At 40.9% G+C, this 13,626-nt stretch overlaps 1 protein-coding gene across 9 annotated transcripts in view; it reads right to left on the reverse strand.

Moving 5' to 3' along the window:
• Positions 1 to 13,626, reverse strand: part of GREB1L (GREB1 like retinoic acid receptor coactivator) — a 275,717-nt gene that overhangs the window by 4,051 nt on the left and 258,040 nt on the right. For 8 of the 9 annotated variants that reach the window (XM_047697253.1, XM_047697252.1, XM_047697250.1 and 5 more), the window contains 5 exons: positions 6,193 to 6,358; positions 5,054 to 5,281; positions 4,000 to 4,141; positions 2,983 to 3,183; positions 220 to 358 (listed from right to left, as the gene is read on the reverse strand). In XM_047697253.1, coding sequence (XP_047553209.1) covers positions 220 to 358; positions 2,983 to 3,183; positions 4,000 to 4,141; positions 5,054 to 5,281; positions 6,193 to 6,358 — 876 coding nt within the window. The remainder of the gene's footprint in view (positions 1 to 219; positions 359 to 2,982; positions 3,184 to 3,999; positions 4,142 to 5,053; positions 5,282 to 6,192; positions 6,359 to 13,626) is intronic. The other variant, XM_047697258.1, reaches the window with a different exon arrangement.

Genomic DNA, 13,626 nt, shown 5'->3' on the forward strand with positions numbered 1-13,626 from the left:
TCACATTTCTGGCTTTGGGTCTGCATTTTTGCCCTGACTTAACCACAACTTGATTCCACCCCTGCCCCAGTTAAGTAAATCGTGGCCCTGGTTTAAAAGCAAGGCGTTTAACTTACTGGCAACAATTATTGTTAATGTGCTTTTTTATATGTTTCACCTCCCTGTTTTATCTGGAGGAACAATGGCATTCATAAGCAAAGGGCACTAAATTTGACTTACCTTTTAGAAACTTAAATTTCTTCAGAAGATCAGCACCTACAAAAGAGTCACAGAGGTACAAGAGAAGTCCACTGAAAAACACCCCTTCACAGCTGACATTGCTGGAGTGGGGCCTGGAGCTGACGTAGCATATGGCCACCTGGAATCATCAAGCAGACATAGCATGGGCATTTCAAAAAGCAAGCAAAACATCTATACTTTAGCTGAGTGAGCCAGTACCTTCCATTTTAGCTATTTCGGGGTAAGGTAAAGGAGGTAAATATTTTTATTGAAACTTAAATAGATTGGTTATTTAAACTCTGTAGCTCTTTTATTTAGTGTGCCAAGTTTTAATCTATTTAAATCTTGTTTCTCTTAATGAAGGACAGTTAGGATTAGTAGTAAGAAACAAAACAGGCCTCTCCATGTAACTGCCTTCCACACAAAGGCATACTTAAGATTTAAATGTTTTGATTAGAAATTGCTTATTCTCATCAATAAGGTAATCAGCTTTTCATTTACATGAACTTCAATTTTCAATCAAACAGAAGCTTCAAACAGTACATGATTTTAAGTAGGCGCCACACCTACTGTGGAGCCCAGTGTGGGGCTTGAACTCAAAACCCTGAGATCAAGACCTGAGCTAAATCAAGACTTGGATGCCTAACCGACTGAGCCACCCAGGCACCCCAAGCAGTGCATAATTTTTTATTTATTTGGAAGAGACAGCGAGAGAGAAAGCACAAGTAGGGGGAGCGGCAGGCAGAGGGAGAGCAGGAACCAGACTTCCTGCTGAGCAGGGAGCCCAATGTGGGGCTCAATCCCAGGACCAGGACTTGATCCAAAGGCAGATGCTTAACTCAGCCACCCAGGTGCCCCATGGTGGATGATATTTAAAATTTAGTTCAATATGGCTTGCATGTACAGAATATAACTTTACAGAAATTACAGGGTAATTACAGGGTAATAAGATAGTTGGGGTGACCTTGAGAACAATGAAATGGCTTAATATGTGGACCTGACCACTTGGCTCCAAATACTGGTTTCGCTGCTTCGTAGCTAGTAGAAGACTTTGAGCAGCTTCCTTCATTTACCATACCTCAGTTCCTTGTCTGGGGAAAGAACAGTAGTACCTGTTTCATAGGACTGTTTTGTGGAATAAATACCGTAAGCTGTTAAGCAGGTATTCAGTGAGTGTTAGCTGTTGTTAGATAACGCAGTCTTTAATACTTAACATCTAGAGCCCTGGACCCTGGGGTACAGGATTTTGGAGATACCATAAAAGGCACTATTACACCTGATGGTTTTTAAGGTTCCTTCTACCTCTAAAATTCTACAATTCATGGTCCAACCCACAGTGTAGATTACTGAAATTTCATAAGAATAAGAATGTAAAGTGTTTATGCTATTTGAACTAAAAATTAGTTCACAGGGGATGCCTGGGTGGCTCAGTTAAGCTTCTGCCGTTGGCTTAGGTCATGATCCTAGGGTCCTGGGATTGAACTCCAAGTTAGGCTCCCTGCCCAGCAGGGAGCCCGTTTCTCCCCGCTTCCCCTACCCTCAACTTTTGCGCGCTCTCTCTCAAATGAATAAAAAAATCTTAAAAAAAAAAAATAAGTTTTCAGAATTGAATACAGTTGTATTTCAGTTTGAAAAATTGTGTATGTCAATACACACACCAAAAAAGCCAAAGAGGAAATAATAGTCTACCAAAATATTACTGTTCCCATTACAAGTGATTTTTTTCCTTTATACCTTTCATTTTTTAAAAAAAATTCCTTGGGCGCCTGGATGGCTCAGAGGGTTAAAGCCTCTGCCTTCGGCTCAAGTCATGATCCCAGGGTCCTGGGATCGAGCCCCGCATCGGGCTCTCTCCTTGGTGGGGAGCCTGCTTCCTCCTCTTTCTCTCTCTGCCTGCCTCTCTGCCTACTTGTGATCTCTCTCTGTTGAATAAATAAATAAAATCTTAAAAAAAAAAAATCCTTACAAAGAGTATATTATGTTAATGAATAGAATGAAATATCTTGAAAACAATACTAATCATTGAGGAAAGCTTAGTGGTAGAAGCCCTTAAAGTTCTAAAGGCCATCAGTGGTCTAAAGGTGTAAGTGACAGATTTTTTAAAAAACTAAAACTGATGGAGAATTTGAGACAGACAAGAAAAAGAGTGGAAAATGAGGAAACAATGGAAAAGAAAAATTCAGGAATAGAAAGTAGTGAAGTGACAGCTCTAAAGGTCTCCTGTTATCCCCTAAGTTGTTCAACAGTCACGGAGCTCCTCTTCTGCCTAAAACAGTGGTTAAGACACTGTGTGCCTCTGAAGAACTGTGTCTTGTGGAGAAACATCATGTGATTATAAGATGGTCTGATAACTGCTTCTGTCCAAAGTCATGGGTAGGCTCCTCAGTAGAACTGACCTTTGAGCTAAGCTGTGAGTCTTCACTGGCTCACTGTGGAGAGCTTGAAGTAGGTATGGGGAGGGACAGTTGCCATCACATCTTGTGTGAGCCTTTGCAATATGTCACAGGCTCCTTTGTCTCCATTTAAAATTTCAAATGGGAAAGAAATGGAAGTTGGGGTGCCTGGGTGGTTCAGTGGGTCAAGCCTCTGCCTTTGGCTCAGGTCATGAACCTCAGGGTCCTGGGACTGAGCTCTGCATCAGGCTCTCTGCGCAGCTCGCTCTCTGCCTACTTGTGATCGATCTCTCTCAAATAAAAAAAAAAAAAAAAAAAAAGTGATGGATGGAAGTAGATAAAAGCACAGTACCAGCCCTCTTCCCTTTACCTCTGGTCCAATGTTAAGGTAGCAGTCAATGGCCAACACAGGACTCTTGAAGTTATGGATGGCTTTGGGGAAGAGTTTGTAGGAAGCGTGCTGAAGGAACTTCTCCAGGAGAAACTGCGCAGGGGCTGCCAGTAGTGTATGTTCACTGTCGGGAGCACAGACATACTGAAGGGGCAAGATGGGTGCTAAGCTCTCTGACACCTGAAATCAGAGCCAAGATTATCATGGGAAATATATCTGTCACTGGATGAAACAGGCAAGGAAGAACTGCATTGCATACTAACAGTCCCCAAATAAGAGCAGTAGCACAGTGACAGATGGTAGGGCTAAACATCTTGTGTCATTCTTGGGTTCTGAGAAAGTTCTTTCCCCTTGGGAATAGGTTGGGTCTAACAACACACAGCAAGGAAAGGAGAAATGTAGGGTTCTTTGAAAGTTACTGCATTTAGCAACATTGTGAAGGCCCACAGGACGCCTTTCTCAGTGCTGCTGGATGTGCACGGGTTAAATCCCATCCCATCAGATCCAAAAAATAAAAGCAAAGAGGTTTCTAAGCTCCACTGGGGAAATCACATATTATAAATGATTAGATACCAGTAAATCTCTTAAAAGAATTGGTTAGGTCCATGGAATTTACTCTCAGCAGGTGCTGATTGGTATTACTTTCTTAAAAAAGAAAATGGCAAGGAACAGACAAGCATCTTAATTTACATTTCACTTATGTATTAACAAATGTAAAGATGTTAATTTTGCCAGTTTATGAAGAGAGAATGTTACGTTTGAAACTTGAGATTTGATGGAATTGTTAAGCCTTAAGTCTAAAGAAAGGTAGATCTGTTGACTTCACATGTTACGTTTTGCTCTGGGTGAATCCTCAGTAAGGGGAATGAGACTGCAAACTTGGCATTAAGAACTGATTCCCTTGTGTTATATCACTTTCCAGTCAAGTGCCAAATAACAAGGACTGGTGAGAAACTGTCTTAACTTTGAACAGTAGAATCAAGCTTGCAAACTTACCATGATCTTTGGTTTAATGATAAAGTCCCTTTGCCCTCCAACCTGAACATGTTTCTTCATGAGACTGAAGTTATTAAAGCGGCAGATGAGCAGGCCACTACTGTTTGTTCTCAGGTTAAAGTCAACATCTTCACAGAAATACCTGAATCATAATCACAGGGATAGGTCTTTGACTACCTGTCACAGCCATGTTCACCACACATAGATGCATCACAGCTGTTAGGAGAGACTCCGAATCAGCCTTGCCTTCTGGAGCTGGCTGGTCCTCTTAGCACTGGCCTGTGAACCCCCTAAACTGGGCACTGCAGTCATTAAAAGGAGGAGAAAGTGAGATAGCTTTGGCCCCAGATAACCAAAGGGGCCTTAGGCATTCCTGAACTGAAACAGGACTGCACATTCTGTATACTCCTGTGGGAAACGAATGCAGACATGCTCCCAGTTTCAAAATCCTGGCTGCAAACAACATGAAACAGCTCCAACATATTCTAATAGTTACAGAGGTGGTGGCTGACATAAGAGGGACTAAATGATCCCTGACATTCCTCACTTGGCCATCTTGGATTTTCCAGGATGGGGATGTTATTTATTCAGGAGGCAAGACCAGGGCTTTCCTGCTCATTCCGGCCTGCTGGCCCTTCCCTGAAGGATCCAAATCTCTGGATTTTACTAACATTTAGGGAAAAGGATTAACTTACAAGTTCTGAGGATGAAAGAGTTCACCTTCAATGGATTATGGGTCCACACACTGATTTGTGTTGATTTGTGTTAATAGTTTTTGTCTTGTTTTAGTTCTTGTTGAATAATGGGATAGCTAAAGTAGGTTTTCTAAGCACTTCTTGTTGTAATTCCTGTTCTTTTAAGGGTCTGGGTCAGTTTGAGGGATTAGGAAGGTGCACTTTGGGGTTTGTGATCCACTCCCCCTCTTTGTCCATAAAAGGAGATTCTCGGTTTTTCAAAGACGAAATCAAAGGAGTAGACCCATTATAGGTGTCAGAGTTGGACCGAAGCAACCAGTAGGTTCCAGGATTACTTGCCTCCAGGAGGCCTGACTTACCTGTTGAAGTCATACTGTACATTCTGAGTCAAGTCTATGTTAAGGAGAATGAAGTCATGGACGTGGCACCTAGAAAATGGGGCTTTCAGGCTCTGAGAAGTCAACTTGCTGCTCCATTTCTGTATGCCCAGGATTGCATAGTGGATGATTTTTGGTGTTGCTTCAATATGCTGCAAGACACTCTTCAAGGACACATTCTTACTGGAAACTCCTGCTTCCATGGGCTGGCTATGAAATGTAAAATTGGTTTAAATAAGAGATCAATAAATATTACCGAGAGTTGTTTATTAAGGGCTAACACTACTATACAGTATTAATATCTGTAAAGGATAAAATTAGCTGGTTTACTTTATATTAGACTGGGATAGAAAAGAAGGTCAAGCCTAGTTTTCATGCTACCTGTCACTGCTAACTTAAGGGAGCGGTCTTTTGGGGGTAGGGCTTACCATGTTAAGGCAGAGAAAGAAAGTCAGCCCATCTCAAAATGAAGCACATTTTGAAGGTTAGAAGCACATAGGTATACCTCTGGTAATTACAGTGTAACAAAGAAATGTTTGAAAACATCACTGGCTTCATATCCGCAAGTGGAAACAGGCACAATGTGTGAGCCAGAAGGGCCTAAAGTTCACCTGGAAGTGTTTCAGAGGGGGAGCTACTTGTATTTTGGGGCCATTTATTGCTTAGGACTTCTCCAGGTTTAGCATTTCCTGGTCCTCATGGACCCATTTTCACCACTGTCCTAGGAAGGAGACCACTGATTTTGGCTCAACCCTAATTTCAGAAGTGAGGGAATTGAGACAGATTAAATGACTTTCCCTTTTCATCCGGGTAGTTACAGAGCAGAGCTGGGGTTAAAAAGCAGGTCTGACTCAGGAGCCAGTAGACTTTATAAAACAGCACTTTCCCATAGACTTTATAGCAGACCAAAGCCATGATGCAGAAATAGCTCAGGAGCGTAATGGCACACTGAATCTCTAAATTGAAGAGAGTGCTTGTGAGGGTAGTCTCCTGAATCATTGTTTTGCTCTTGAAGGCTGTACCTCTCTCATTTACTTCCATGCATGACTATAGCCAAGGAAAGGATCTTCTTCACAGCATTAGGTCACACTTCCCTAGAATGGCGTGGCAAGTACTACTACCTGCTCTGATCCTGAACACTGTGAATGTTCCACAGAACACACGAGTCATCCATCACAACGATGAAAGGCCAGACACACTGGCGTTTAACTCCCAGTTCTTCCAGGCGGTTCCTCTCCAGTTCCAGATTGTGGTAGGACAGCTCCTTAATGAGAAACCTGGCAGCACCTGGAAGGCAACATAACCACAGCTGTACCTCCTTCACTCGGGCTTGACCCAACCCCCGCACCACCACCCCAGACAACCTTCTTTCCAAGGCATGCCTGTTCATGTGGTGAGCATGCAGGGTGGGAGGGTCAACGAATTGTTCAGAGCAGTGGTTCTCAAATGAGTAAAAATAAGGAGTCTGTTTAAAAATGCTGATTCTGGGGGCGCCTGGGTGGCTCAGTGGGTTAAGCCACTGCCTTCGGCTCAGGTCATGATCTCAGGGTCCTGGGATCAAGTTCCACGTCAGGCTCTCTGCTCAGCAAGAAGCCTGCTTCCCTCTCTCTCTGCCTGCCTCTCCGTCTACTTGTGATCTCTCTGTCAAATAAATAAATAAAAAATCTAAAAAAAAATAAAAATAAATAAAAATGCTGATTCTGGAGCCCATCACCAGAGATGCACTATAAGTCTGATAAAAGGCCAAAAACTAGAGCAGTCTTCGATGATGCAGAGGATTCATGCACTACGCTTTAAGGGGTCCTGCAAGAATCCAGTTTCCCTGATGGGACAAAGGATACCACGTAGAGGAAATGCTTATAACTGGTTAGTTCCTTTTAAAGCTGTAAGATGCGCTCTCAGTCCTAGAAGCAGCCACTTGCATGTCCTGCTCTAGCGAGTAGCCAGGGTTGCGGTGAGTGGGTATGCTGCTTATACTAATGTATCCCCTGCTTTAGGAGATTGACAGCAGTGTTCTTTGAAGAAGATTCTGGAAACTGGCATCCTTTCCCTAGATGGGCTTTTTTTTTTTTTTTAATATTTATTTATTTGACAGACAGAGATCGCAAGCAGGCAGAGAGAGGAAGGGAAGCAGACTCCCCGCCAAGCAGAGAGCCCGATGCGGGGCTCCATCCCAGAACTCTGAGATCATGACCTGAGCTGAAGGCAGAGGCTTTAAACCACTGAGCCACCGAGGCGCCCCCTAGATGGGCTTTTTGCAAGAGGCGGTATGGTATAGTAAAAGACTGGAGCCAAGCTAGTAACATTTAATCCTGGTTCCACCACTTTCTAGCTGTGTGACAGTGAAAAAGTTAAATCCCCTATGCCTTGGCTTCTCCATGTATAAGAAGGCAATGATAATGTCCACTTCACAGGATTGTTGTATGGTGTTCACAACAGTGTCTAACATGTGGTAAGTACTTAGTATTAGAGATTATTAAGAAGATGATGGTCATCAGATCCATCCATGTTGTTGCAAATGGCAAGATTTCATTCTATGACTGAATGATATTCCATTGTGTATATATGCCACATTTTTATCCCTTTTCACTTATCAATGGACACTTAGGTTGCTTCTGTAATTTGGCTAGTATAAATAATGGTAACTCAAGCCAGTCAGAGAAAGGAAATACCACATGATTTTACTCATAGGTAGAATTTAAGAAACAAAATGAACGAAGAAAAGAAGAAAAAAAGACAAACCAAAAAAGTTACCTATAGAGAACAGATGGTTATAGGGAAAAGGGGTAGAGGTTGGGTGAAATAGGTGAAGTGCATTAAGAGTACACTTATCTTGATGAACACTGAATAATATATGGAATTGGTGAATCACTATATTGTACATCTAAAACATAACACCATATGTTAACTACACTGGAATTAGAACTAAAAAAAATTAAGGTGATACTCATCACAGCAAAATTTTATATGAGTGGGCTACCTGAAAATGAAAATGTAGGTAATGAAAAGATTAAACAAAGCTATTAGATCTATGGAGGAACCAGAAAAACAGTTTGAATAGATCAAGGGTACTACTAGAGATTAAGGAAAATCTACCTTCCAGGAACATTTGTGTAATACTTTGTATTCTCAATGTAGTAAGGACCATATATGAAAAGCCCACAACTAACATTGTAATGGTAAAAGACTGAAAGCTTTTCCTCTAGGATAGAACAAGACAAGGATTATTCCATTGTACCACTGCCACTTGTATTTAACACAGTACTAGAAATCCTAGCCAGAGTGTTAGGCAAGAAAAAGAAAAGGCACTGAGGTTGGAAAGGAAGAAGTAAAATTATCTGTTTGTAGGCACATGACTTTATATGTAGAGAGCCATAAATATTCCACACACACATACAAACTGTTAGAAATAATAAACATGAATTCACCAAAGTTGCAGATACAAAATAAAAAATCAGTTGTGTCTCAATACACTAACAATAATCTAAAAGGGAAATTAAGAAAACAATTCCATTTACAATGGCATCAAAAAGAATAAAATACTTAGGAATATATGTTTAACCAAGCATGTGAACTATCTGTACATAAAAAAGTACAAAACATTGCTGAAAAAAAGTAAACATGACATGGGTAAGTGGAAAGACATCCATGGTCATGGATTGGAAGACGTAATATTGTTGAGACGTCAGTATTATCCAAAGTGATCCACAGATTTGATGCAATCCCTATCAAAATCTTAATGATTTATGTGTGTACAGAAATTAAAAAAGAATCCATCCTTAAATTAATGTGGAATCTTAAGGGACCTTAATAGCCAAAATAACCTTGAAAAAAGAACAAAGTTGGAGGTCTCACAGTTGGCTGATTTCAAAACTTACTGTAAAATGATAGTAATCAAAACAATATGGTAGTGACATAAAGACAGACATATAGGCCAGTGGGATAAGAATGCAGAGCCCAGGGCGCCTGGGTGGCTCAGTGGGTTGGGCCGCTGCCTTCGGCTCGGGTCATGGTCTCAGGGTCCTGGGATCGAGTCCCACGTCGGGCTCTCTGCTCAGCAGGGAGCCTGCTTCCCCCCTCCCTCTCTCTCTGCCTGTCTATCTACTTGTGGTCTCTCTCTGTCAAGTAAATAAATAAAATCTTTAAAAGAAAAAAATGCAGAGTCCAGCAGTAAGGGCCCAACCCTAAGGACCTGTACAGTCAAATGATTTTTGACAAAGGTGCCAAGACCATTCAATGGGAAAAGGACAATTTCTTCAGCAGATGGTATTAGAAAAACTGATATTCCCATGCAAAAGAATGAAGCTGGACCATTACTTTAAACTATATAAAACTAAAATGGATCAAAGATCTAACTGTAAGAGCTAAAACTATAAAATTCTTAAAAGAAAACAGGTGAAAATCTTGCTGTTGTATGTAGCAATGATTTGTTGGATAGGACACCAAAAGCATAGCCAATAGAAGAAGAAAACTTATAGTTGGACTGCATCAAGATTTAAAATATCTGAACACCCATAACCAGCAAGGAAATTGAAGAAGCAGTAATCAAAAATCTCCCAACAGACAAAGAGTCCAGGGCCAGATGCCTTTCCACGGGAATTCTACCAAACATGTAAAGAAGAAATAATGTCTATTCTTCTGAAGCTGTTTCAAAAAGTAGAAATGGAGGGGAAACTTCCAAACTCTACAAGGTCAGCATTACTTTGGTCCCAAAACCATACAGAGACGCCACCAAAAAGGATAATTACAGACCAATATCCCTGATGAACATGGATGCAAAAATTCTCACCAAAATACTAGCCAATAAAATCCAATAGTACATTAAAAGGATTATTCACCATGACCAAGTGGGATTTATTCCTGGGCTGCAAGGGTAGTTCAACATCTGCAAATCAATGTGATATACTACATAAGTAAAAGGACAAGAACCATATGATCCTCTGATGTAGAAAAAGCATTTGACAAAGTACAGCATTCTTTTCTTGATTGAAACTCTTCATAGTGTAGAGATAGAAGGAACATCTCAGTATCATAAAAGCCATATTGAAAAGCTCACAGCAAATATCATCCTCAATGGGGAAAAACTGAGAGCTTTTCCCTTAAGGTCAGGAACATGGCAGGGATGTCCACTATCACCACTGCTGTTCAACATAGTAGTAGAAGTCCTAGCTTCAGCAATCAGACAACAAAAAGTAATAAAATACATTCCAATTGGCAATGAAGGAGTCAAACTCTCACTGTGCAGATCACATGACACTCTACGTGGAAAACCCAAAAGACTCCACCCCAAAGTTGCTAGAACTCATACAGGATTTCAGCAAAGTGGCAGGATATAAAATCAATGCACAGAAATCAGTTACATTCCTATACACTAACAAGGAGACAAGAAAGGGAAATTAAGGAGTTGATCCCACTTATAATTGTACCCCAAACCATAAGATGCCTAGGAATAAACCTAACCAAAGAGGCAAAGGATCTATACTCAGACAACTATAGAACACTCATGAAAGGAATTGAGGAAGACACAAAGAAATGGAAAAATGTTCCATGCCCATGGATTGGAAGAGCAAACGTTATTAAAATGTCAATGTTGGGGCACCTGGGTGGCTCAGTGGATTAAGCCTCTGCCTTTGGCTCAGGTCAGATCTTGGGGTCCTGGGATTGAGCCCCACATCAGGCTCTCTGCTGAGCAGAGAGCCTGTTTCTCCCTCTCTCTCTCTCTGCCTACTTGTGATCTCTCTGTGTGTGTCAAATAAATAAATAAAATCTTTTTAAAAAAGTAAAAATAATGTCAATGCTTTCTAGAGCAGTCTACACACTCAATGCAATCCCTATCAAAATACCATCTACGTTTTTTCACAGAACTGAAACATATAATCCTAAAATTTATATGGAACCAGAAAAGTCCCCAAGTAGTCAAAGGAATGTTGAAATAGAAAGCCAAAGCTGGTGGGATCACAGTCCCAGACTTCAAGCTCTATTACAAAGCTGTCATCATCAAGACAGTATGGTACTGGCACAAAAACAGACACATAGATCAACGGAATGGAATAGAAAGCCCAGAAATTGACGCTCAACTCTATGGTCAACTAATCTTTGATAAAGCAGGAAAGAATGTCCAATGGAAAAAAGACAGTCTCTTCAACAAATGGTGTTGGGAAGATTGGACAGCCACATTCAGAAGAATGAAATGACCATTTCCTTACACCACATGCAAGAAGAGACTCAAAATGGATGAAAGACCTCAATGTGAGACAGGAGTCCATCAAAATCTTGAGGAGAACACAGACAGCAATCTCTTTGACCTCAGCCAAAGCAACTTCTTCCTAGAAACATCGCCAAAGGCAAGGGAAGCAAGAGCAAAAATAAACTATTGGGACTTCATCAAGATCAAAAGCTTTTGCACACCAAAGGAAACAGTCAATAAACCCAAAGACAACTGACAGAATGGGAGAAGATATTTGCAAATGACATATCAGATAAAGGGCTAGTATCAAAAATCTATAAAGAGCTTATCCCTCTCAACACCCAAAGAACAAATAATCCAATCAAGAAATGGGCAGAAGACATGAACAGACATTTCTTCAAAGAATACATCCAAATGGCCAACAGACACATGAAAAAGTGCTCAACATCACTCAGCATCAGGGAAATGCAAATCAAAACAACAATGTGACACCTCACACCAGTCAGAATGGCTAAAATTAACAAGTCAAGAAACAACAGGTGTTGGTGAGTATATGGAGAAAGGGGAACCCTCCTAAACTGTTGGTGGGAATGTAAGCTGGTGCAGCCACTCTGGAAAACAGCATGGAGATTCCTCAAAAAGTTAAAAATAGAGCTACCCTATGACCCAGCAATCACCTACTGGGTATTTACCCCAAAGATACAAATGTAGTGATCCAAAGGAGCACATGCACCCAAATGTTTATAGCAGCAATGTCCACAATAGCCAAACTATGGAACGAACTTAGATGTCCATCAACAGATGAATGGATAAAGAAGACACACATACACAATGGAATACTATGCAACCACAAAAAGAAACAAAATCTTGCCATTTGCAACGATGTGGATGGAACTAGAGTGTATTATGCTGAGTGAAATAAGTCAATCAGAGAAAGACAATTATCATCTCTCTGATATGAGGAATTTGAGAGGCAGGGCGGGGGGGGGGCATAGGGGGCATAGAAGGAAAAAAATGAAAAGATGAATCCAGGGAGGGAGACATACCATAAGGGACCCTTAATATCAGGAAACAAACTGAGGGTTGCTGGAGGTGGGGAGGGATAGGATGGCTGGGTGATGGACATTGGGGAGGGTATGTCCTATGGTGGGTGCTATGAATTGTGTAAGACTGAGGATTCACAGAACCGTACCCCTGAAGCAAATAATGTATTAATGTTAATAATCAAAAAAGAACATTTTGCTAAGGGAAATAACTCAGACACAAAAGAACAAATATTGTAAAGGGGCGCCTAGGTGGCTCAGTGGTATGGGCCTCTGCCTTCGGCTTGGGTCATGGTCTCAGGGTCCTGGGTTCAAGCCCCGCATCGGGCTCTCTGCTCAGCGGGGAGCCTGCTTCCCCCTCTCTCTCTGCCTGCCTCTCTGCCTACTTGTGATCTCTCTCTCTGTCAAATAAATAAATAAAATCTTTAAAATTAAATTTAAAAAGAACAAATATTGTATGATCAAGCTTACATGTCATACCTAAAGTAGTCAAATTTACAGACACAAAATAGAATGGTGGCTGCCAGGAAAGGGGGAAATAAGGAGTTAATCTTCCGTGATACAGAGTTTGAGTTTTGTGAGATGACCAGAGTTCTGGAGATTAGTTGCAAAACAATATGAATATGGTGAATGCTACTGAACTGTACCCTTAAAAATGGCTAAGATGGGGGCGCCTGGGTGGCTCAGTGGGTTAAAGCCTCTGCCTTCAGCTCAGGTCATGATCCCAGGGTCCTGGGATCAAGCCCCACATTGGGCTCTCTGCTCGGCAGGGAGCCTGCTTCCTCCTCTCTCTCTGCCTGCCTCTCTGCCTGCTTGTGATCTCTGTCAAATAAATAAAACCTTTAAAAAAAATTTTTTTTAATGGCTAAGATGGTAAATTTTATGCTGTTTTTTTCCAAATAAAAAAATTAAAAATTAAAAATAGTTTGCATGTATGTCATTGGCATATATGTTAGTTTCTCCTCAAATTATTGCAAAAATGGCAAAACTGGCATTAAGCAAATTCATTCAGATCTGGGATGAGGAAATTCACCTAAAGACTGGTAAGGCAGAGAAGGGGGGTAATTTGAGGATCATATTCATATGGAGAAATATTCGAGTTAGTTTGTGGATTTGTGGTTTTGGAGAGGACAGATGACCAGGAATATGTAAAAACCTTAATCCACTTGATATAAAGTCATAAATATGGAAAATAAAATCATATTCAAAACTAGTTTTTGAAAATATTTTAATCCCATATTAAGGCTAAACTTTAAGGAAATGAAAAGGGATGGAAGGGAGAACAAGACTTAAGAAGGGAGAGAGGTGGACAGATCGTCGGAGGG

The sequence above is a fragment of the Lutra lutra genome, chromosome 12 (assembly GCF_902655055.1).
Source record: "Lutra lutra chromosome 12, mLutLut1.2, whole genome shotgun sequence".
NCBI classification, from domain to species: Eukaryota; Metazoa; Chordata; class Mammalia; order Carnivora; family Mustelidae; genus Lutra; species Lutra lutra.